Genomic DNA, 24,912 nt, shown 5'->3' with positions numbered 1-24,912 from the left:
ATATTTGGGGTGCATAGAGAGACGGAAATTTATGCCGGCACGTTTTGGAAAGATGAGGTACAAAAGGGCACTGGTGAGTCTTCTCTGTCCCTGCCTCTGGGCACCCTGCATCAGAATATACGACGAAGGTTCAAACAAATGTTCATTCACGATGAATTAAGATAAAATAATGATATGATAACGTTTTTAAGAATAAGTAAAATATCAATAAAAATTAATTGCAAACAGAATTTGTTTTATTTTTAATCAATCTCTTTACAACCCGAGCATCAAAACAGGGTTCAAAAGACAAATAATGAAATTTCACCCCTATTTCTATCAAATGAAAGAGAACACCACCAATGTACAATAAATTAAAAATTGAGAGGTGCCGTGCGGCGAGGCGCTCTAGAGTTTTACTGTTGCATTATTTTGACTGCTCGCGGGGAATTCGTGATGAGCCGCTAAAATGACGTCATGGTAAGCAAAAAATAAAACTGAACATCAAGGTCAGCTTTGCAGGGCACGTTAGGGAAAAATAAAAATAAAGTTAGTCCCGAGCGACGCCTCTGTGGAGGCGTTTCGGCGATCCAATCCTACACAGAAACAACGGGTTCGTGCATGGTGTATTTCCTGAATTTTTGCTCACAGTCCTGTATCAATTTATTACTAGCACTATCAAAAATATATATTTCAGATAATTAAAGTCATGAAAATAATTATTAATTTAAACCGATGAATTTCTTTTAAAAGCAAGATGAAAAATCTAGCATCATTTTTTAATAGTATCATTAGAAAATAGTATTATACCGTATATCAGCTTATTTAATAATGCATTATTAAAAGAATGAATGAAAATATCTATATTAATTAAAGTGGGATTCCTTTAAAAAGCAACACTGTCGTTCAGCGGGATGAAATCCAGCATTTTCACCCTTGTGCTCATCCCTGGGCTGGCCTTGGGCAAAGATTTCTGCAAAGAAGAGTTAAGGACGAGCGTGGAGGACGCAGTTTTACTAAAGAATGGAACCCTTATGACCGGTAAAGGTGACAATTATCCCGAGGGCACGTTTTGGAAAGACGAGGCAGAAGCAGGGCACTGGTGGGTCTGTCCTTGCCTCTTGGGAAACTGCATCAGAATTTGCGACAAAGGTTCGAACAAAATTTCATTCACAAAACATTCACGATGTTAAATTTGTTCTAGAATTCATTGGATTAAATAAAAAGTCGAATTATTAAAAATCAGGAATTAATGTTACAATTTACTAAAATAAAGAAAAATTGTTTCTGATCTTTTTTTTAGAATTCGCGGAAGTAATAATTGAAGATTCTAGTGGATCTAAGCCCGTTACGCACTTTCTGTGGAATGAAATTATTGAGACAGACACGCCACCAATTGAGTTCTTCAAACAAATACGCCACGCAAAATGTGATGGTGTTTCCAACATTTTAAAAAAAGAAGACGTCAGGATCTTGTCGAGCGGAAAGATGAGATTGAAAGACAAAATGAAGCTATATGATGCCGAGGATTACTGTGTTCACCAAATGGTAAAAAATCCTTTGTTTTGGCAAGGTTTGGGATTTTTTTTTGTATCTTTGGGCACCAATTCAGCATGGATCACTCAATTTTAAGATTTTCCTAGCTGCACATGCACACGTAAAAACGTGTAAACGTATATATTATATATACAATTTTGGAGCCTGAAACTGCCAAATACATTTAAAATAAAGATATTTAAATCGGATATAAATTGAATATCTAATTAATTTTCTACATGAAGTGGTTTTTCATATGAGATTTAATTTTAATTTAATTTTGTAGCAGATAATATTTTAATCTCATCAGTATGAAGAAACTGTAAATATTGTACGTAAGCTTCAAGTTACTGAATTAATTTAATAATAATTACTTCTATCTACTGGAAATCTATACTTTTAAGCAAACAAAAAATCGCTGTCAATAATTACCGCCTAAATTTTCTCCTAAATACCATCTAAAATATTTATTCACCCAAAAACCAATATCCCAATTAACCCTGCAATAAATAGCTTATTTATATTTATAATATTCAATCATGAAAACTATTTTTAGGAAGGAAGAAACTCCATATATATTGTACACTGCGCAGAAGAGGAGTTTGAGCATGGGTTTGAGGGAGAACAGTTTCCAGTGGAGTATCACATTTACTTGTATATTTCGCAACTGAGCTCCATTTTCCTGATCTTGACCGTTCTGGCGTACATCCTCAGCCCGCAAATTGAATCGTTTCACAGAAAGTGCGTGATTTTCTACGCAGCAAATCATGCAGCATATTTCTCCGCCATGACAGTCAACATTTATTTTTTTGGAAAAGAACTGGTAAAGTCACGCTGCTTTTTCATTGGTAAAAGAAATGAAGTTAATTTATTTAAATTTATTTTGTATTTCATTTTAAGGATACATCGGCTTTTACTCTCATCTCGCCTCCATGTTTTGGCTCAACATTATGTGCATCAATATTTTCTTCACTTACAAAGGGTGAGACAAGTTGAGTCCTTTTTTAATTTTGGCTTAATGATCAAGATTTCCGAAATAATTTGTAGGATTTTCCGAGTTTTGGCAATTTAGTTTTTTTGTGCCGAAAATTTGGGCCTTAAAAGATTCGCTGTAATTTTAATTTTTAATAATTCATTAAAGATAACACTTCTTGCCATTCATGGAGCCTAAAAAAATTGTTCCTCTCGGCACAAGAAAATAGTGTTAAAATATTTTACATATTATACAACCTGAAAACTTTTAAATTTTCCTAAACCTTTTCAGGAAACATTATTTTGCTCTCAGTTAATTTAAAACAACAAGTAAAAATATTCGTTCTAAGCAGACACGAATGTTTTTAGTTTTAGTTGTTTTATCTGATGATAGAATTCCTTTTTGACTCACCCAAATGAATCAGAAGTTTTACAAATATGAATTTATTTATTCGCTTCTCATCTGGCTTTGCTAAAATCAATTTGAAACATTTTAATTTGTTGCAGGGTTCTGCGCAAAGGAAGAAATTACTTTGCATTGTTTGCTGCGTATTCAATTTGCGCACCAATCCCAATAGTGGCTGTGGCTCTAATTTTCAACCTGATCGACAACGACATCTCCATTTTCAACCCGAAAATGGGAAAAAATGGAATATGCTGGATGAATAGTATATATTAAGTTATAAAAACATTCGACATAATATAATTATTATTAAAAATTCTAACCACAGACATAGATGCCGAGTGGATTTACGGATTTGGACCGAGCTTGATTTTGCTTGTGGCCAACGTCTGCTGGTTGTCTGCAACCTGCTGCGCAAGAGGCGAGCCGGTCCGCACCTCGGAGGAAACCGACCTGACGGTGCCGCAGGAAAAGGAACGGCGCAGAACGTATTTAATGCTCACCCTCGTGGTGTGTCTCACGTTCATCGTTGAAGCCATTCCGTACTTTATTGGCGGTGCACGCATTATTACGTTGGTCGTGGGTGTCTTCAGTACTGCGCGGGGAGTTTTAATCTTTTTGCTCCTTGTGTGTGCCGACAAGTATGTGAGGAAGAGCCTGAGCAGCCGATTTTGTAAAGCCCAGCGTGGCTATATAATCTAATAAAATTCATGACAATTTTGAGAAAGCTTTCCACTGTTTTTAACAGTTGGATTTTCAATAAATTTATACTTTTGTATATTTTGGACCATAAATAGTTTCCCTCTAAATGCCTCTTGGCACCCTTCATCAGAATATGCGACAAAGGTTGAAATAAATTTTCATTCACAACATTCAAGATAAATAAAAAGTTTTTTTGTCTAAAATTAATATTTTAATTAAACAAAAAATGTCAAATTATTAAAAAAACATAAATCAATCTCAATCTTAAATATAAAAAAAATATTCAGGGTATTCAGTGAATTTGAGCCCGTCTTGCACTTTTTTATTGAGACAGGCACGCTGCCGATAGACTTCTTCAATCAAATACACAACGCAAAGTGTTTCCGACACTTTTAATAAAGAAGACGCCGATAAATAATATTTAATAAATATTGGAGAACACTATGTACTGAATTTTAATCATATACGAAATATTGTTTTTCTTCCTTCCGCGGGCCTTGCTTTCTTTTAGCTTCCGAGATTCAACCATTTTTATTTCGAGCGGCAAACAAAAACACACGCACTCAGAAAATTTATAGAAATCGACGCTGATCCGTCTGTCTTGGGGTGTGCGGAATATACATTGAGGGTGGGTACGAGATCGAAGGGTGCAGTTGTCAACTCTTGGAATCGCGCGATTCCTTGCTGGGTTCGAGCGCGCTTCGGCCGCGTCGCCGCCAATGTCTGACTTGGGCTCTTTAATGGGCACTTCCACACGGTGCTCAAGAGGAAATCCTTGAAAAGCGAGGAGGGAAGAAAGAAAAATTCAAAATAAATCAATTTAATCATAAAATGGAAGAGATTATTTCTAAATAAAAGGACGAGATTTAAAATTAAAATAAAGTTTTATAGGTGAGCGAAAAGGGGACAGGAAATGAGGCTTTTGAGGAGATTGAGATTAAAATGTCTCGACTTGTGTGTTTCAGATAAGATTAATTATCTCTTTTCTCATGAAAAAAAAGGAAAAACAATATTATTTAAAAAAAAAATTATTTCCTTCGCAATTAACTGTCAAATAAAAGGGAATAAACCATCACCACTTTACAGTTAATTAATTACTGATCGACGCGGTGGGTAATAAAAAAATGGAGAGAGGCGCCGCGTGCAGGCGCTCGAGTTTTCATTTATTTTGACTGAGCGTGCGTGGAATTCGTAATGAGAGCTAGAACGACGTCATGGTCAGCAAAAAACTAAAATTATAAACATCAAGGTCAGGTTCGCAGGCCTCTTTATGGGAAATTAAAAATAAAGTTAGTCCAGAGCGACGGCTCTGTGGAGCAAGACAAGCGAGTTTCGGTGGATCAATCCTACAAAGAAACGACGGGTTTGTGGTTTTTCCTAATTTTTTACTCATGATTATAAATCAGTTTTTATTCAGATAATTTAATATTTAAAAACAGATATTCATGAATTTTAATTATTTATTTACACTGACGAATTCCTATTTAAAAAGCAACAGCGAGATGAAAGTCAGCATTTTGACCCTTGTGCTCGTCCTTGGGCTGGCCTTGGGCAAAGATCTCTGCAAAGCAAAATTGCGGATGAATGTGCAGGGCACAGTTCTACAAGAGTATGGCATTCTTGAGACCAAGAATGACTCATATCCTGCCGGCACGTTTTGGAAAGACGATCAGGCAGAAGGGCACTGGTGGGTCTGTCCCTGCCTCTGGGCATCGTGCATCAGAATTTGCGACAAAGGTTTGAACAATTTTTCATTCACAATGTTAAATATTTTCTAGAATTAACTGAAATAAATAAAAAAAGTCAAATTGTTTTAAATAAACCAGCCATAGAATCTCATTAATTTAAAATATTCAGGCGGAATGATAATTAATTTATTCAAATACAAAAAAGTTTCTGATCTGTTTTTAGAATTCGCGGAAGAAGTAATTGAAGATTCTAGTGGATTTAAGCCCGTCACGCACTATCAGTGGAAAGAAATTACTGAGACAGACACGCCACCAATTGAGTTCTTCAAACAAATACGCAACGCAAAATGTGGTGGTGCTTCACACATTTTAAATAAAGAAGACGTCAGGATCTTGTCGAGCGGCAAGATGAGATTGGAAAACAAAACGAAGCTATATGGTGCAGCGCATTACTGTGTTCACCAAATGGTAAAAAAGTCATTTTTTGGCCAGGTTTGGGAATTTTTTTGTAACATTTAAGCTAGAATCACTCAATTTTAACATTTATCCAGCTACACTTTAAAAAGTGTTAACCTAAAATCCAAAAACTGACAAAAACATTTTAAATAAATACATTTCTAATGGATATAAGTTGAATATTCGTCCTGGTCCCGGCAAAAATGCGCATTTTGTTCAACAAACACCCAAATTTTCACTGTCGAATTGATTGTTGACTTTTTCTTGTAATAAGGAAATTCGCGTTTGGTTGTTGAAAGTTACGCAATTTTGCCGGGATCAGGACGATTTAAAAATTGTCTGTATAGAGTAGTTATTCATGAGATTATTAAATTTTGATTTGATTTCCAGTCGAATTCAATCCCACCACTTAAGAAACAATAAATATTTTACATTTTAGCGTTTAGAAACTGAATCATTACAAATTAATTAATGCTTCATCTCCTGAAAATCTATATTTTATTTTAGTAAACAAAAATACCGCTGTTAAAGATTTGTAGACAATTGTCTAAGTGTGCCCTTAAATAGCATATATCTAAAATATTTATTTGTCAAGACCCCAATTACCCTGCAATAAATGGATTTTATATTATTATATTATAGAATCATGAAAAATGTCTTTTAGGAAGGGAAAACCTCCATACATCTAGTACACTGCGTAGAAGAGGAGTTTGAGGATGAACAGTTTCCAGTGGAGTATCACATTTATTCGTTTATTTCGCTGCTGAGCTCAATTTTGCTGATCTTGACCGTTGTGGCGTACACCCTCAGCCCGCAAATTGAATCGTTTCACAGGAAAAGCGTGATTTTCTACGCAGCATACCAGGCAGCAAATTTCTCCGCCATGACTGTCCATATTTATTTTTCCGGGAATGCACTGGTAAAATCGCGCTGCTTTTTCATTGGTAACAGAGAAGAACTTTAATTATTTAAACATAATTTTTATTCTATTTTTAGGATACATCGGCTTATACTCTCATCTCGCCTCCATGTTTTGGCTCAACTCTTTGTGCATCGACATTTTCTTCGCTTACAAAGGGTGAGACAAGTTTTTTGTTTAGTTGGCTCGAAATCCAGATTTCCGAAATAATTTGTAGGCTTCTTTCGAATTTTGTTTTTATTTCATTACCGAAAATATTAGTAACAGCATTTTTATAAAACTGATTATTTTTATAATGCTCCACCTGGCTTTACTAAAATCAATTTTACACATTCTAATTTGTTGCAGGGTTCTTCGCAAGGGAAGCAACTACTTTGCAAAGTTTGCTGCGTATTCGACTTGCTTACCAATCCCAATAGTGGCCGTGGCCCTGTATTTCAACCTGATCATCAATGAGTTCTCCTTTTTCAACCCAGAAATGGAAGATGGAATATGCTGGACAGACAGTATTAAGATCTAAATATATTCGACATAATAATTATTATATTAAAAATTCTAACCACAGACTTAAATGCCGAGTGGATTTACAACTTTGGACCGACCTTGATTTTGCTTTTGGCCAACCTCGGCTTGTTGTCTGCAACCTGCGCAATAAGAGGCAAGCCTGTCCGCACCTCGGAGGAAACCGACCAGACGGTGCCGCAGGAAAAGGAACGGCGCAGAACGTATTTAATACTCACCCTCTTGGCGTTTCAACCGTTCATCAATGAAGCCAACCCGTTCTTTTATGATGACTCCATGATGGTGGCTATCTTCGGTGCTTCGCGGGGAGTTTTAGTCTTTTTGCTCCTTGTGTGCGCTGACAAGTACGTGAGGAAGAGCTTGAGCAGCCGATTTTGCAAAGGCCAGCGTGCTCAAGTAATCTAATAAACTTCTTGAGAATTTTGGGGAAGCTTGACTCTTTTTTAACAGCTGGTTTTTCAATAAATATTTACTTTTGAATATTTTGGACCATCCAAAACAGTTGAATGGCTAAAATACTGAATTTTCCTCTTAAGCAGTGAATATTTACACTGTGCAGAGAATTAGACCCTGGAAATTTATTTTTCTCTTCAAATATAGGGGCTTACTTAGAACTCGTAAAACTGATCATAATTTGAGTAAATAAGTGAGTAAATGTATTTGTGAAACATTCCGTTTAACGATCCAAATAATCAAAATTTATCACCTCGTGACTAGAGTGACTTTTCTATCCAAACGCTGATTTTTAGCTCAAGTGTATTAATATTTTCTTAAAAATTAAAAAATGAAATAAATAGTCCAACCAAAAAAATATCGAATTTTATTTAAGCACAACAAATAATTAAATTGTTTTCAAATTTATGATTTTCAAAATTTTGCTCCCCCTGTAATATTTAACATTGCAAGTTGAAAAAAATAACGCCAGATTCAGATTTCCCATGAAATTTAACCCTAAAAAACGATCGAGAAACGTAAATTTTTGCCTTGGAAAAATTTAACCAGAGTTTTCCGTTCACCTAATTGTAAGCAATTTTCATTGTAGTGGCGCAACAATCAACCGTATAGAGGGAAGACAACCAGTTTAGGGGTTTCTTTCCCCACAGCCCCGGAAATAGTGGTCGTTGAGTTCTGGAACACGCTGTATTTTTCTTGGCAGGTTATTCTGATTCTTCTCGTCAAGGTCTAGCTAATAGTGTGCGTATGATGTTCTTTGGGACGATAAAATCCTCTTTAAAGACCGTCTTTGACGAAGTTTTTGAGCACATGAATCGATTCTTGAAGGTCGAAATAGGGAAAATGGAAATTTTTCAGACCAAAATGTCCAGCGCAACGTGCGAACTTTTACCCGCCAAAACAATATGAACGTAAATGCGAGAACTGCGCATGCGTGAGAGCTAGTTTGAGCACTTGTCTTGCAGAGAGACCGCCTGTACTTTGACAGATCAAGCCAGCTCTGACGCATGCGCACTTTACGCAAATAGGTTCATATAATTTTGGCGGGGGAAAAAGTTCGCACGGTGCGCTGGACATTTTGGTATGAAAAATTTTCATTTTACCTAATTTGACCCTCAAGAATCGATTCGTGTGCTAAGAAACTTCGTCAAAGACGGTCTTTATTAAGATGGTCCAGCGAGCCTCCGCCTCTAAATTTATTTTTAGACAAAATTAATTTTTTTACGTCTCTTTATTTAGGAGATGGTTAAATGAAGAAAACAATTGTTGTTAGATTTAATACATCAGTTCCATTTACTAATAATACACAATAACAGAAATATTTCAGTGTATTTTGCGTCGATAATTAGAATTATACAACCAATATGATAAAAAATGATCATTTTAGTGTCAATCATCATCGTCATGCCCTCTTGAGTTTGTTTGTTTGTTTGTTTGTTTTAAAAGTCGGATATTTTTAGTCTGCTCGGATCTCATTCGCACTATACTCACCGTTGATCGCGCGCGCGCCACATACATTCGCTCCCGTTGTTGATTTTATTATTATTTAAACAGTCAATTATCGCATATTAATGTTTATTATCATCAGCGTTTATGTCTCATCGCAACTATTTACACAGTCAATGCAAAATACATCATTCTCTTTTGTCCCAAGCATCCGCGTTTTGTTTGTTTTGTTTGTTTAGTGCACACTTGTTCTCGCACCTCGCTTCTCGTGTTTTTATTCTTCTTGTTCAATAACTTACATCGGTAATAAATTTTGAGCAGGTTCGATTTTAGTTTTAAAAATACCTTCGATAATTAACACACGGCAACAGGAGAGCAATAAAATATACACAAATAACGAATTATAAATCTCCTTAACAACTAAATGGACATTTTGCGTCGGCAAAATCAATCGGAATTGAACAGAAAAACGGAGTAATAATATATATACGATTCTTTTTATTCCCTTTTTGTTGCTGGCTAAACTGGCAGTTTTTGCGTACAGTGTTTTTTTTACAATTTTCGGGGGGTTTCGCACCAGCGATATATTTTTTGTTTTTTTTTTTAGTGTAGAGAATCGAGGCCGGAAACGCAGGATGAGAACGGAATTGATACATAATCCTCAGCACCATTGTCTAGAAAGATTTTGTGGAATGGAATTTGCAGGAAAACCTATATGTCCGCTTGGAATTTATGATTCAGCACCTTGGAAATGTCCAAGCGGCGCGCGGCTAACTAAATATGGGAAAAGGTGATATATATTTTCTCGTAGTTGTTGAGCTAGGGTCAAGGGTCACACCGTGTACAATACCTGTCAAAAATTGCTCTCTTTTGAAGAAGTGCATTCCCTCTTTGTTTTATATAATCGTTTTATAAACACACACTTTTAACGAGTTTGATTTTTACGGTTTTTGTCGTTTAGTAAGTTCGCTTGCGCCCTCTCGACACTCACGGACATAATATAATAATTTTCAAATTTGCCTCTCGGATATATAATCATAATATATGACAACTTTTCGTAGAGTAATTACCATTATTACCGTATATGTGACGACATCGCTTGGAAAAAATAACCGCTGCGGATGATGAGAAAATCGCTAGTCGAACATGCAAATATAAATCGATAAATGTACGAATAATTTAAGTCAATTACATGAGAGACACACACATAAATTATTATCATCGTCGTCATCGGACATTGCAAATTTTCGTCAGGAGAATTCATTTTTGATATATAAAGACGCACATTCAATTCATTTTATATTTTGTGTGTAAATTCGACTGTATTTTTGGCAACGAAACACGCCAAACGCTCTCTTTCGGGCGGGATGATTCGCATTGCAGGATTCAAATGCGGCTGTCGGCGAGACGGAAAAGGATAAAATAATTCCAATGCTAAACTAACGGGACACTTCGGAGACATACAAGACACAAAAACGAAAACTAGATTAATTAACGAGCCCGGCGAGAAAGGGAAATCCGACACTTCTGGTCTTTCAAATTCAAATTCTAATCATTGTGAGAGTTAAATAATAAGAATTTAATTTAATGGCGTGAAAATATTTGTTTTTAGCCGAGCTGAAAACCAGAATAGATAGAAGAGAAGAAATCCAGCGGGAGCCAGATGTGCGATGAAATTGGTTCCCACTGCGCAGATCCAAGATGGCGTCTGAATGTGGGAAACAAAAACGACGACGAGTGTCAAGAATTAGTTTTTACGATCCAAAAGACACAATTGGTTAAAAGTAATGCAAATTATACACGTCACAATATTGACCAAAACTTGGTTCTTTTCGCGCATTTTCACGTGACCGTTTTTTCGCGCCAAATTCCACCGGACGCCATATCTGCGCGTTGCACGAATCTGGTCCCCGCTGAAGAAAACTGTTATTTAGTTTATGAGCCGATTTTGGTTTTCAGCACACCAAATTAAATATTTGTACTCCTAAAATACACAGCAACACTGTATAGAATTTCGATTGGATTGCGTTTTCAACTTTTGGTATTTTTTAATAAATAAAATAAATATATTAAAATTCACTATTATCGAATTTGTCACAAATGAAATCTAATTTTGCAAATTTTCCAAATGAATAAAAAAATCAGACTCCGAATTTTCTCGCCGGGAGGTTTGTGGTGTAATTTACACGATCGGATCTCTGCCACTTTCCGACTGACGTCATCAGAGTCAGCGTCGCTCCTTCGTTCGACCTCTTTCATCTACTTAAAATTGACATGATAGGGAATTTCCGTAAAATTCAATAACACTTTTTTTAAAAACTCTTCTTGGTTGCAAAATTTCATTCTTTCTCCTATAGAACCATCAAGTTTTTGGCTGCTAAGTTTTGTGTGAGGAATAAACGCAAAGGACAGGAAGACTATTTCTGTGTGAGTTCGTGTGTGTGTGTGTGTTGTCCCGGATCGGAAATATTATTTGTTATTTTTTTGTTTAATATGTATTATATCGTACTTGGAATGTGGACAAAACGCCGCTACCCGAAATCAATAACGGAATGGCTCGCTCTTTTTCTCTCTCTCCCTCACTTTCTCTCGCGGTATTTATAATTTTAAAACGTGTGTGTGGTTGACCGATTTCGACTTGACTTTTGTCTATATAATTCTATATTCGATGAAAGGAGGAAATATACTCGGTGCTCTGCTTTTAATGTAAAAGGTGCGCGATCGACTTGGAAAATGAGAAATATATTTTAGTGTGTGTGTGACCTGCGTGGCTCTCTCGCTCTCGCACTCTCATCTATATCAAAAACATGATATTATTTGGCCTCTCATAAAAAATAGACAACTGTGTGTGTGTGTGTACTCCTCTCAAATCTCCTGCGTCTCTCGTCGTAGTTAATTTTTGCGGAAGTCGGACACACATATTATAATAAATAATCCTACCGTAGAGAGAGTGTGTGTGTGTGTGTAATTAATCTGCGTCCCACGTTCTCTGTCCCTCCTTTTTGAACACAGAGGTTTTGTATGTTCTCATCACAACGAAATGTCTTTTGGCTGGCGGGGGGCGAGTGTGTCTGAGTGAAAAATCTGCTGCCGTTTTCCTGCGGTCCGGAAACGGGCTTGGAAAAAACGCCACCTTTGGACCGTTTTTCTTTCATATACATATTAATATTATTATTTGCGTGGGGGTGAAAATTTGGCCAATATACACTCTTTTTGCGACTCGTGGAATACGTACTTGATGTTCTTTAAAATATCACAACATTCACTGCGCTATATTTTGCTCTCATGTAACGACATTCTTTCCGACACGTGAAACTGATTCATTTTTTTTCTCGTTATTTTACTCAAATTGCGTGAAAAACCGTGTTTCTTTCCTCTTCGCTCGCCAGCTGCACTGTGCACTCTCAAATTTCTTTTTTTTTTGTTGCCCTTTCGGGTGGCGCAAAAGTCTCATTTTCAGGGGGGCTGGGGGTGGCGATCGAGTGTCCGCGTGTAAGTGTGTATGCGTGATAAACTGTCTTTTGTTTCTTGGTTGGTTTTGTTTGTTTGTTTGTTTACACAGCCTTGTCCCAGGTCGCAGGTACCCACTGGGGCTCGCGCTCCAGCTCGTTGATCTCGTTCAGCAGCTGCCCGTACGCGCGCTCCGTGTCATTGTTGATGATGACCATGTCGAAGAAGTGGCCGTACCGGTCCTCCATCTCACGCGCCTTCTCGATGATCTCTTTCAGCTCCTCCTCCTGTCAAAAATAATACAGGATGAAATTATGTTAAATTAGGCTACAAAAAGGAAAATAGTTTGAAATGATCAAAATCGAATTTAAATATTGGCAAGAAATATAAAGAAAGTGGGTAAATTAGAAGATCTCGAAAAAGAATATAATTTTGCCATTTAGTTGATGATTGGGAAAATATGTTTATTTTTTTTTAATTTGGAAGACGCGAAATTTTTAAATCACAATTTTCTGATTCGTCAAGATTTGCTCCCATCTTGCCAATTAAAACGCAAAGAAAATCAATTTAAGCCTTAAGATTTTTTTAATTTGTTTTTAATTTTATTTCCAATCCTAAAATTGAAAAAATATAAAACTAACTTTAATAAAAAAATTTCTAATCAAATATTTATTAGCACTACTTAACTACAGGAGTTTTAATTAATAATAATCAGCTAAAACAATTTAAATTAAATTCACCAGCTGGCGTTTGAAGCCGCCAGCAGATGGCGCCACCGTATATTTTGGTAATAAATTTAATTTTCAGGCACTTCCGCTGCGATTACAGTTTCAATCCTATTCCTGTGCGTTCTTCAATTCATATGCTTTATTTTGACGTGATGAAATCTAAAATCAGTCCAGCAATTCGCCGTAGGAACGTTGCAAAAGATTTTACATTCCAAAAAATTAGTTTTCACGATTCTACGGCGATTGGCTGAACCGATTTTGGTTTTCAGCACGTCAAAAGAAAGCATATTTAATGAAGAACGCACAGCAGCAGGATTGAGTCTGAAAGTGCAGCGGAAAATGCCTTAAAAATAAATTTATTAAGAAATTATTCGGTGGCGCCATCTGCTAACGGCTTCGAACACTAATATCTTATACAACTAGTGTATTTAAATTATTTTATTGCTCCCTATTTAGCGAATTCCATGTTAAGTTAAACAAAAAATCAGGCACTCACCCTGAAGGTCTCTCCGTTCCTGAGTTTCTTCTGGCGGAGCTTCTCGAGCGAGGGCGGCGCCACGAAGACGACGTAGGGCTTGAGGTCAGAGGTGCGCAGGATCTTGAGCGACTGCGGGTGCAGGTTGAGGACGCAGATCTTGCTCGAGTTTACGACGCCGCGGATCGCCTCGAGGCTGGTGCCGTAGTAGGCGCGCTCGTACTCGCCGTGCTCCACGAACTTTCTCGACACGATGTCCGCCTCGAACTGCGCCCTGCTGATGAAGTGGTAGTCCTGCCCGTCCGCCTCGCCGTCCTTCTTCGGCCGACTCGTGTCTGAAGGGAAAATAAATTGGAATTATTTGGAAAAGATAAAGAGCATTGAAAAATATGAGGGGAAATTTGTATCTGCGCATGCGCATTTCATTGAAAAAAAAAAATAAATTGATAACTCCAGCTGAGAATTGCGATTAAGTCAATCAAAAACTTAGAAATTATATATATTTTTATATTTTTAAATTTATCAAAACTCAATACCAGTAAAAGACTAGTTATTTTTTTAAAGTTATAATTTATTTAAGGTAAAAATACTTACGAGGAATGGCTGCAGCAAATCTCTCAGAGTCCTCCATCAATCTCTGCCTCAACTCGTGCCGCCCGATGTTGGGCGGACCGATTAAGACAATAGGCCGTTTGTGATTCGCTTTAGGATAATAGAGCGCTACATCCTCGTAGGTTAGAATTTCATCTGCTTCATAATCTGCGGGAGCGACAAAATTCGACTCAACCAAAATCAATTTTAAAAAAGAGCTAGAAAAATCAATTTAAAAAAGCAAGTTTCAGCGAGTGAGAAGTATTTACAGCATAGGTGCCCATCTCCGTGTCCGCGCAATTATTTTTGTTATCAATGCGAGCGAGAGCGTGTTTGGGTTAGTCGGATCGGAACGATATAAAAACAGGAGATTACGCACCGTCGTTGACATTGGTACTGCATAACAGGTACCCACCATCATTGTAATTCGCGTTATATGGCAATTTCTTCTTCTTTTTCTTAGTGTTCTTTTTGGCACATAACAGAGTCCCGCCCTTTTTGCTCTTATCCTTGCCACCCTTGTCTTCAATGATGTTCTGCTTCATCGCCTCCCTCCTACGAAAAGACAAAATCAAATATTTTTTAAATCTCTGCACTAAATAAATTTTAATAAATAAATTTACAGAATTTCGAATAGTTTTGGCTCTTCCTAATTGGTATCTGAGTTCAATAGTTTGCTTTTAAATTTAAAAACTGGTCTGAGATTTTTTAAATAAAATATTTCGAACAAATCCGATTATTTAAATTCACAAAAAATCAGACTGAAAATAAATCAAACAAAATTTTTTAACTGAAAAATTAATCCAGAAATTAGGAAAAATTTACTAGAGCCGAAATTTGGAGTTTGCAAGTATTAAAGTAGACGATTTTAACAGTTTTAACCCTTTTATTTGATTATTTTATGCTGGAGTGGCTTTGTGACGAATTAATTAATGCGTTTTTTAATATTTAATAAGAAAAAATGTCACTCACTGGTGCTGGAAGGATCTGCTGGGCACCAGACCTGCCAGGGTCTGATCCTCCTCGCCCTCCCGGTACGCCTGCCACCAGTTGGGGTCCTCCTGACTGATGACGTGAAGGATGTCGCCCTTTTGGAAGCTGATGCCTAACTCTCTACACGGAATGTACGGATCGTCCTCAGGATCGTAATCGAAGTGAGCTTTCATATGCAGCTGCAACAAAACAAAAATTATTTTTTTAAATCAATTATAAATAAAAACAATAAAATTTTCTTACCACCGTTTCTCTGACAGGTGGCGGCGGCTGTCTGGGCTCTCTGTTAGGCACTACTAGGAAGGTGAGCGTGCCGTTCATGCCGGCGAGCAGGTCGCACACCTCGTTGACGGACTTGCCGCGCATCTCGACGCCGTTGACCTCGAGCACCTCGTCGCCCTCGCGCAGCAACCCGCTCTTCTCGGCGGCGCCTCCCTTCACTATCCTGCCGATCACCACCGAGTCACCCTCGTTCCTCACAGTAGCACCCTAAACAAATATAATTTTAAAAATGTTTTACTCTGGATCAAACAGTTAATTATTTAAATTATTAAAAATTCCAAAGATGAAAAAATCTACAATTCACCAGTTGCGTAAACCCTAAGTGTTCGAAGCGGCCAACAGATGGCGCCACCGTAGACTTTCGATTTTAAGGCACTGCGATTTCAGACTCAATCTAGCTACTGTGCATTCTTCAATTAATTTGCTATTTTTTGACGTGCCGAAAACCAAAATCGGTTCAGCCAATCGCCGTAGAATCGTGAAAAACTATTTTTTGAAATAAAAAAATATTTTCCAACGTTTCTACGGCGAATGGCTGAACCGATTTAGGTTTTCAGCAAGTCAAAAAATAGCAAATTAATTTAAAAAAGCAAAATAGCTACATTGAGTCTGAAATCGCAGCGGAAATGCCTTAAAACCGCTTAAAACAAAATTTTTAAGAAAGTCTGTGGTTGCGTCATCTGTTGGCGGCTTTAATAACTAAGGGTTTATGCAACTGGTCAATTTTAGACACATTTTCTGCCATTTTTTTTTAATAAAAATCTCCAGCGTTGAAAGAAAATTTGTATCACTTTGAGAAGCTAGATAAAAATTCGAGGCACACGTCGACACGGAATTTCACTTTGGGGGTGCACTCACTAAGGGTTCATTGGTCTTCTCGATTTTCACAATCTTGATATTGTCATCGGCGTAGAGCGGGAGCGTCGGCGCCGGCTCCTCGGCCGTCGGCGAAGGCATGCGCGGCGGCGTCGGGCCGGGAAGCCGCTTGGCCAGCACGTCGTGCGCGCTCAGCAGCCCGTCCAGCTCGTAGTTGGTCAGAATCTCGGCCAGCTCCGCCGCATTTGGCGCCGTGCACGGCTGCAACGCGTCCAGACACTGCAATAGAACGGAGAAATGGTCAATTTAGATCATTTTTAAACAATCGTAATGAAATTGAGACTTTTAAATATAATTTTCGGGATGTCTCACCATTATTGAGCTGTTTTCAATACTATTTTAAGTCTTTTCTTTTAAATTAAATAATAAATATCAACAAAATTTTTAAAATGAAATAATAGGTCTGATGAAGAAATGTTAGAAAGGAAGATTAAAATGTAATTACTCATTTGAACGTCTGGTCTTCATTTGATATTGTTTTTAAATCGTTTAAATTGATAAATTTAAAATAAAAAGGCCTAACTCTGTGGGTTTTAACCAGGATATGAATGTGATTTGTTTTATTTTTGATCCAATATTACAGAAACCTCCCAATTTTTTTTTTAAGCTGCCAATTAAAAAATGATATTTTGGTAATTTTTGGTTTTTATCAAATTAAAAATAATGAGCTTTAAGAATTTGGGCTCTTAGCAAAAGAATGGTTAGAACGCAATTTTTTGTAACAGAAAGACGTTTTTAAGCTACAATATTCACATTTCTGAGCAAAAATTAATTTAATTTGCAGCCAAAATTAAGGCAAAACAATTTTTCAGCAGTACTTTTTCAAGAAAATTAATGAAAATGAGAATTTTTGGGTGTCTCTAACCCCAGTTAGGATAAAAAATGATAATTTTTTCTAAAAATCCATCCTTTTTATTAATAAAACCATTTTTAAACCCAAAACTGCTTGCTAGATTTACTTAAAAGTACCAACTGTAAGGGTTTTGTTTTTATTTGCTGATCAAATCAGGAAGAAATTTTGATTAGGCGTCTGATAAAGGAAAAAAATGGAAAATTTTGAATTTTAACGAGAACTTCTTAGAGAATATTTTACTATTAGCAAAATTAAGAGGACCATATAGAGATTGCAAATGTATTTAAAATTTTTATGTTCAAATTTGAAGCAGAAATTTTGAACAGGATTAAATTGGAAAAATCTAAGATTGATAATGCCTAGTTATTTTCTTAAGAATGAAATTTAAATATATGTTGCCTAGAAAAATTGTTTCAACTTAATGCTATATTAATACACATCATATTTTTGAAAAATAGTTACTACTAAAAAAATTCCTAATAAATTCTCAGCTCTTTTCTTATTGTTAGAACACACTGCCCCTAATTTAAATCTCTTATTTTTTCGCGATTTTTCACTCACGTCTCTGACGACGGTCTGCGAGTCGGCGCAGGTGGGCGTTGCCAGCGGCGTCGGCGACCTGCGCGTGGCGCACACCTTGTTGTGCATGGCGAGTGCGCGTCCGAACTCAGGGCTGAGCAGCAGCGTCTGCACGGTCGCCAACTTGGCGTCCATGCCGCGGTCGTGCTTGCGCAGCAGCGCGCTTAGCCTCTGCAGGGCGGCCGCCAGCTCACTGAACGCTGAAAGAGAGAAGAAAAAGTCACTCTCGGTCAGAAAAGAAGTCAAGAAAATCGAAATATTAAAATTTTAATTAAGGATATTCACATATTTAAGAGACATCTGGCCTTGAATTCCTTTAAATTAGCAGATTGAGAAATAATTGTATTTTTAAATAAATTTTCCTGAACAGTTTTAAAGGGGCTGGAAATTCCAACGTGAAATTAAATGTTTGTAATAAATTTGCATATTTTGAGTCATTGGCTGCCCAAATTGGGAGACAATCAGCGGATTCACGCGTGTCATCCGTTTTGACTGGAATGCGGGAGTGACGCAACATGTTCAAAATTGGAGAGTGCAGGTGGTGCAGGAATAATTAGTTTCCAATCAAGCACTTTGCATTTAGGACTTTGAATGCTAGAGTGCACAAATTATCTTGTTAATTCTCAATAAATAAAATTAATATGTTTGATAATTTTTGAATCAAAATATTGTTATCTTGAAGAGAAATTAATCTTGGAAGCAGCGCGCAGATTACTTTTCAAAGCATATTTTAAGATTACGTCAAAAAATTAATCTTGTTTGCACTTTAAATGAAAAATACAACAATTTTGCTTACAGATGATCTTATGGAGCGAGTCTGCGGCGACGGCCGAGTCCGTGGAGGAGGCGAGCAAGGCGTCGTTGTCCTCGGTGGACGAGTAGCCATCGTTGACGATTCCGGAAGGCAGCTTAGGCGGCGGACGACTCTCGAGCGCTTGCAGCTTCCGAGAGTCGCGCAGGGATGAGCGAAGGAACTCTTTTTCTTGTGCAACCCGCTCCTCATTCTCCTTTCTTCTCCTAAGGTCCTCCTGCGGAAAAAAATAATTGTATGAGTGGAGGAAAAAGATTATTTTTGGAGAAATGAATTTTTAAATACGGAGGAAATTCAATTTAATTGAAAACCTCGTTTCAGTGGCATGGCATGAGACCCTTATCTTTTTCATAATTTTAATTTATTTATAATTGTCATACATGCAGAAAACCTTAAAAATAAACAATGTGTGCTATTTATAAATTAAAATTATTTTAAACGCACGAGAAAGGCGGGGTGTGAGAGTCTAGAGAAACGTCTGACGACGAGCGGCGAGACAGGAATCGGCGGCAGCGCCTGAAGCTGGATCCAGTGGACCTGGGCCATGTCTGTCCGCACCGCGACTGGTCCAGATCCGACGGGCGGGTGGCCGGAAGCGGGCGGAAGCGGTCATTGTGCGACCGTCGCACTTCCGCTCCGACGTATCATCGCGAAAATGCACGCTCTGAAGGCAGGCGTTTGTTTCGTTCGCCTGTCCGCCGGGACAATGGAATTAAACACACGACGCGCGGCCCCCTCGTTTTGTGTTGTTATATATATTCCATTCAATTAAAAAGGAGAACGGAACAAAGCATGCTGAACAACAACAACAACCAACCAACCAACCGGTCGTCGTGCTGATTCCGGTTTTAATTTGAATGAGCCTGTTTGAATTAAAAAGCAGGATTGTGTGTGTATTTTAATTTTAAAAATTTCAGCTTCGAGAATGAAGGGCGGATTGCTGCTGAATTTTTCATGAGTGCAAAATTAATTATTTATGTGTATTCTAGCAAATTCCAGGAAGTAAATTGTGCCAAATATGCAATTAAATTAAATTTTCATCTAGATTTTTTTAGAAAAACCTTCTTTTAAATTGAGAAACGTCCAATTTTAAAAAATTAAGACAATATTTTAAGTTTAACATGGTGCATAGATTTATTTCCCACATTTTAAATTATAGTTAAAAATTTTAACCATTTTTAAAAGAAATTTTACTTAAATCCAGCGGGGTCCAGATATGTGCGACAAAATTGGTTTGCACTGCGCCGATCCAAGATGGCGTCTGAACGTGGGAAGCAAAAAGCTCTCTTTGGATTGCCGTACGAGTGTCAATAGTTTGTTTTGGCGATCCAAAAGACAAAATTAGTACAAGAAATGCCAATTATACGTCACAATATTGACGAAAAATTGCTTCTTTTCGCGCATTTTCACGTCACCGTTTTATCGCGCCAAACTCCACCGGACGCCATATCTGCGCGTCGCACAAATCTGGACCCCGCTGCTTAAATCCAATTTAAAATATTTTTTAATTGGATGCAATGCAAATTACTTTGAGTAACAACAGAATTTCAGACGTTAAAATAAATTTTAAAACAATAATTATAACAATTTTTATTTTTTTAAGGCAAAAATTCCTGATTTTTCGTGCTTTGGCTGATCTCTTTAATTTATTTCCTGTTAGTTTTTGCTCCGTTCCGTGGAGAGATCAATCGCGGTTCGATCGCACGCAGAGCCGTTCGTTTTAATTCCACTCGAGTGCGTCTATCAAAAATCGAGCTCGCTCTCGGAACGGTCAAAAACCGGCGGCGTATAGAAGGCGATTTGCATAGCCGAGCGACGCACCAAAAAAAGCAGTCGAATTCCTTCTTCTTATATATACGTGCGAAGGGAAAAAGCACAAAAGCAAGCGAGACGGGAATAAAAACGAAAAATCTTCCCACACACTGGGGCCGCACGCGATATTCCGACAAGCAGCAACCTAACGTCACTTCTAGTCTCGCGGCACCGACGGCATTCTATTTCTTTCTTTCTTATTGCCACGAAGAATATCATAATAAAGCAGCAGATTTCCGGCTTAAATAACAGGAAATGCAGCTGAAGAAAAAGCAGGAGATGAAAAGTCAGACCAATTTTCTCAGCACGCGCGAGGAGGTTTAATATTCTCGAAAACCGAATAGAAATAAACATTTTTTAAGTTATAATAAATTTTACAAATACAAAACAGCCTGTTTTTAAATTAGCGGGGGCCAGATGTGCGATAAAATTGGTTCCCACTGCGCAGATCCAAGATGGCGTCTGAATGTGGGAAATAAAAAAGCTCTCTACGAGTGTCAAGAGATTGTTTTTACGATCCAAAAGACACAATTAGTAAAAGTAATGCAAATTATACGACACAATATTGACCAAAACTTGGTTCTTTTCACGCATTTTCACGTGACCGTTTTTTCGCGCAATACTCCACCGGACGTTATATCTGCGCGTCGCACAAATTAAAACCCCAGTGTTTTAAATATGCTTTTTTAGAGTTTGTTTGATTTTAAATTAAAGTTTTATTAATTAATTTAAAATGTTAATAATTATTTAATATTTAAAATAATTATTTTATAATATATCCGATTTTTTCATGGCCTTCTTATAATTTTTGTAATTTTAAATTAATAATTCTTGATCATTCAAATAAAAATCCTATATAATAATAGGCAGCCTCGTTAGTGATCTATAATCTACTACTTATACTGAAATTGAATCTCTGTTATGTTTTGTGTTACCGTTAATGACTGATTTTAAGGAGCAGGATAATACTCAAAAATTCATAAGAGTGACAGGAAAATCACATCTTTAACTGTACAAAAATGAAAATATTTATAAACATTTTTTCATAATCCAAATAAGATAATAAAATTAGGACATTTAATGTAAAAATAAAAATAACCAAACATTCCCGTCTAAAGCCTCATCATTTTCCTTTTTAAAAATAAGGAAAACATCTCCGCCACTAAAGTTTTGAAAGGCGTAACCGTTCCGCAACAAAAATAGACCATTATTTATTTTGCTCCCCCGTTCAGTGAGTCAGAAGTGTCGCGCAACTTCTTCTTCTTTGGACAGTTTTGAGACGTGCAACCGCCTTTGACCAACTTGGACGCCCTAATCGACCGAGAATGGACCTTTTCTCCTTTGCCATGCGCACGTTTCGTTGCGTTTGACACGGAATGCCGCACTGAATATTGTCCATAATCGAATTTCAAGCGATGGACACGCCACGTGACCGTGGCGCCGACGACAAATCGCTTTTAGAACGCGGGCGGGCGGGCGGTGACGGCGACGCGAGAACGAAACACACACGGGTCCGCGGTATGGTTTCGCCTAAGAATGTCGCCGCCGCCGCCGCTACTCGCCACTCGCCCGCCGCTTGCAGCATGCGAGTGAGAAAAATAAATGCACAATTTCGCACGCGGCTAACAGCGAAAACGGCAATTTTGTGTGGAAACGCGCTGGGAATGGTATTTCGGAGTTTTATCAAGTTTCACACAAACTAGAGCGAAATATTTTGGTGTGCCTCATTTGACGTAAAACAATTTTTTGTGTTCAATTTTTGCTAAATTAAATAACTTAATTAAAAAAATTATTTTATAAGTTAGAAAAGTATTCAATCCGTAAAAGTTAATTTAAAATTAAATTTTGAACGATATGATCAATTGAAACAAAAAAAATTTCATTTCTATGATTTATTTTATATTAAAATAATTTTAACGCATATAATTTTATTTCTTTTTCCTTGAATTTAGTTGAAAAATTTCTTAAATAAACAATTTAAAAACCATTTGTCGATAATTATTAACCTGAAATATATCTCACAAAGCAAATTACAGATACATCTCAATTTTCATACAGAATCTACAATGAAAAATGATATTATTAAATCCCATTCAATGGTCTCTTGCTCCAAGAGATTATATTTCAAATAAAATAAACGAGTAATAGAAACTGAAGACATGTCTAATTTATCACTATTCATGAATTTTCTCGTTTTACTCTTTTTGAAAGGTCCTATTAAAAGCTAATGACGTATGGTAATGTTTAATTTTACACAAACTAAACAATTTGATTTTTAATTTAAACATTTCTGCTCAAGTTCTGGAGCTCCGCAAATTTTAGAAATGATTTTATGAAATAAAATTAAAAATAAGAAATCTTATCGATTGCAAATATAATGTTTTTTTTTTATTTTAATAATGATCTATGGTTTTTATATTTTTTAAATTCTGCTTGAAAGTGACAGAAATTGGGATTTTATATGTATGGAGGTAGCCTTAGAATTCAAACTATTTTTGGATTAAAAATATGTAAAAATACAGTCAACTGATTTTTTAACTGATTATTTTAGTGGATTTGTTGCAAATGTTCTACAAGTTTGACATGAAGACCAAGATAATAGTTTTTAATGCAGAAGCATTGCTGAATTCAGTTCAAAAATTAATTTTTTTAATGTATAAAGCTGACAAGCTAGCCTCTAATGAAAATTCAAAAATATGTTGAAATTGGTATATCTGTTTAAACTTTTCCTTTCAATTCCTAGCTTGGTTTCAAATCAACTATTAAATCTTCGTGAGCATCAGTGAAAAATAACTTAATATTCAATTTTTCTATTTTGTAATTTACAGAAAGTGTGTTAAATAGTTTTTCTTTGGTTTTCCTTGCATTTACAAATTTCAAAACCACAATTTTTAGAATAATTAGACCGTCGTGAAAGAGAAAAATGAGAAAAACATCAAACTAGACCACAGATTTAATTTAAAGATAATTTTTTCTTGTGCAATTTAAAATAACTCGGGTAATAAACGGTTTCCTCCTGAGCCGGAGTATGAAATAAACATAAAAATATATAGTTTATGGGTCCGGTGAATTGTTTGGTCTTACATGGGACCTTTTGGTCCCACGATGGACCGGATAGTCCCTTCAAAACGGACTGTTTTAGTCCCTTTTCAAATCGACGCTAAAATTTTTCCGTCTAATCGGACTGAATTTTTTCTGCTGCTGGAATGTGTAATGAAAAAGGACCGAACGGTCCCGCGTACAGTTCCGATTAAAATCGACGCTTAAATTTTCGGTTCCCTGGAACCAAATGATTCTGACTGGGGCGGATGATACACATTTTAATTTATTAACCTGCCTCTTTTTAATTTAAAATCAAATTTTTTTTAATAGAGAATTCCCTCCTTCGGATGGGACGCAGTTTTAATTTTTATAAAATAAAAAAAAGATTGAATCATGTGGTTGTAACGAACCTGATACTTTCTGATGCTCTCCATTTGCTCCCTGGTGGGCGTGCGGTCTGCGGCGGCGGCAGCGGAGGCGGGCTCGGGGGCGACCGGGGGCGGCACAGGCACGGCTCTGGCGGGCACTTGGGGCGGGGGCGCGCGGTTGACCAGGCGGCCGTCCTTCTCGATGCTCAGGTGGTCGCGCGGCGGCGGCACCGGCTTCGTCGCGGAGGTGGCGGAGGCGGCATTTCCGTTCGGCGCCTGCAGGTGCTTGGGCGGCGGGTAGCGCGGCGGCGTCTTGGTGCGCGCGATGAACGTGTCCGGCACGTCGACGGCCATCTCGCGGTGCGGCCCCGAGTGCTGCTGCATCTCCAGCTCGTACTCGGCCACCATGTTCATCATGATGTTTTGCGCCTGAAACACACACACAAATTAATTAATTAATTAATTAAAAAAATCGATTTAAAATTTTGTAAGAAAGACACCAGTTGCATAATTTGAAGGCGCCAACAGATGGCGCCACCGTATACTTTAGTAATAAATTTAATTTTAAGGCTTTTCCGCTGCAATTTCAGAGTCAATTTCTGCTACGGTGCATTCTTCACTTAATGTGCTTTCTTTTGACGTGCTTAAAACCAAAATCAGTCCAGCCATTCGCTGTAGAAACGCTGGAAAAGATTTTTTTTATTTCAAAAAATAGTTATTCACGATTCAACGACGATTGGCTTAACCGATTTTGGTTTTCAGAACGTCAAAAGAAAGTAAATTAAGTGAGGAATGCACAGTGGAAGGATTGAGCCTGAAATCGAAGCGAAAAGGGCCTTAAAATTAAATTTATTACCAAAGTACACGGTGGCGCCATCTGTTGGCTGCTTTGAACACTAAGGAAAAGTTAGGCACGATTTTAGCAATTCCCGCAGCAACATTAAAAAAAATTTAATGAAATTTTGCAGACCAAAAA

The 24,912-nt window shown here is 37.2% G+C and overlaps 3 protein-coding genes across 5 annotated transcripts in view; 2 read left to right on the top strand and 1 right to left on the bottom strand.

Moving 5' to 3' along the window:
- Window positions 1-549: 549 nt before the first annotated feature.
- Window positions 550-3,666, top strand: LOC135935879 (G-protein coupled receptor Mth2-like). Its single transcript, XM_065478465.1, has 7 exons — window positions 550-592; window positions 874-1,131; window positions 1,283-1,527; window positions 2,072-2,363; window positions 2,416-2,497; window positions 2,995-3,155; window positions 3,219-3,666. The coding sequence occupies exons 2-7, from the start codon at window positions 894-896 to the stop codon at window positions 3,590-3,592; spliced, it is 1,392 nt and encodes a 463-aa protein (XP_065334537.1). The 5' UTR covers window positions 550-592; window positions 874-893; the 3' UTR covers window positions 3,593-3,666.
- Window positions 3,667-4,898: 1,232 nt separating this feature from the next.
- On the top strand, window positions 4,899-7,981 carry LOC135935855 (uncharacterized). Its single transcript, XM_065478423.1, has 7 exons — window positions 4,899-4,955; window positions 5,085-5,329; window positions 5,504-5,748; window positions 6,401-6,680; window positions 6,733-6,814; window positions 7,004-7,161; window positions 7,221-7,981. Exons 2-7 carry the CDS (start codon window positions 5,095-5,097, stop codon window positions 7,580-7,582), a joined length of 1,362 nt encoding a protein of 453 aa, XP_065334495.1. The 5' UTR covers window positions 4,899-4,955; window positions 5,085-5,094; the 3' UTR covers window positions 7,583-7,981.
- Window positions 7,982-8,893: 912 nt separating this feature from the next.
- Window positions 8,894-24,912, bottom strand: part of sdt (stardust) — a 76,486-nt gene continuing 60,467 nt past the window's right edge. For 2 of the 3 annotated variants that reach the window (XM_065481767.1, XM_065481769.1), the window contains 10 exons: window positions 23,979-24,365; window positions 18,700-18,931; window positions 17,886-18,103; window positions 16,454-16,690; window positions 15,557-15,802; window positions 15,293-15,492; window positions 14,700-14,875; window positions 14,324-14,488; window positions 13,751-14,064; window positions 8,894-12,813 (listed from right to left, as the gene is read on the bottom strand). In XM_065481767.1, coding sequence (XP_065337839.1) covers window positions 12,631-12,813; window positions 13,751-14,064; window positions 14,324-14,488; window positions 14,700-14,875; window positions 15,293-15,492; window positions 15,557-15,802; window positions 16,454-16,690; window positions 17,886-18,103; window positions 18,700-18,931; window positions 23,979-24,365 — 2,358 coding nt within the window. In that variant the 3' untranslated portion in view covers window positions 8,894-12,630. The remainder of the gene's footprint in view (window positions 12,814-13,750; window positions 14,065-14,323; window positions 14,489-14,699; window positions 14,876-15,292; window positions 15,493-15,556; window positions 15,803-16,453; window positions 16,691-17,885; window positions 18,104-18,699; window positions 18,932-23,978; window positions 24,366-24,912) is intronic. The other variant, XM_065481768.1, reaches the window with a different exon arrangement.

The sequence above is a fragment of the Cloeon dipterum genome, chromosome 2 (assembly GCF_949628265.1).
Source record: "Cloeon dipterum chromosome 2, ieCloDipt1.1, whole genome shotgun sequence".
In the NCBI taxonomy this organism is placed as follows: Eukaryota; Metazoa; Arthropoda; class Insecta; order Ephemeroptera; family Baetidae; genus Cloeon; species Cloeon dipterum.
This window is presented reverse-complemented; position numbering and strand designations above follow the sequence as displayed.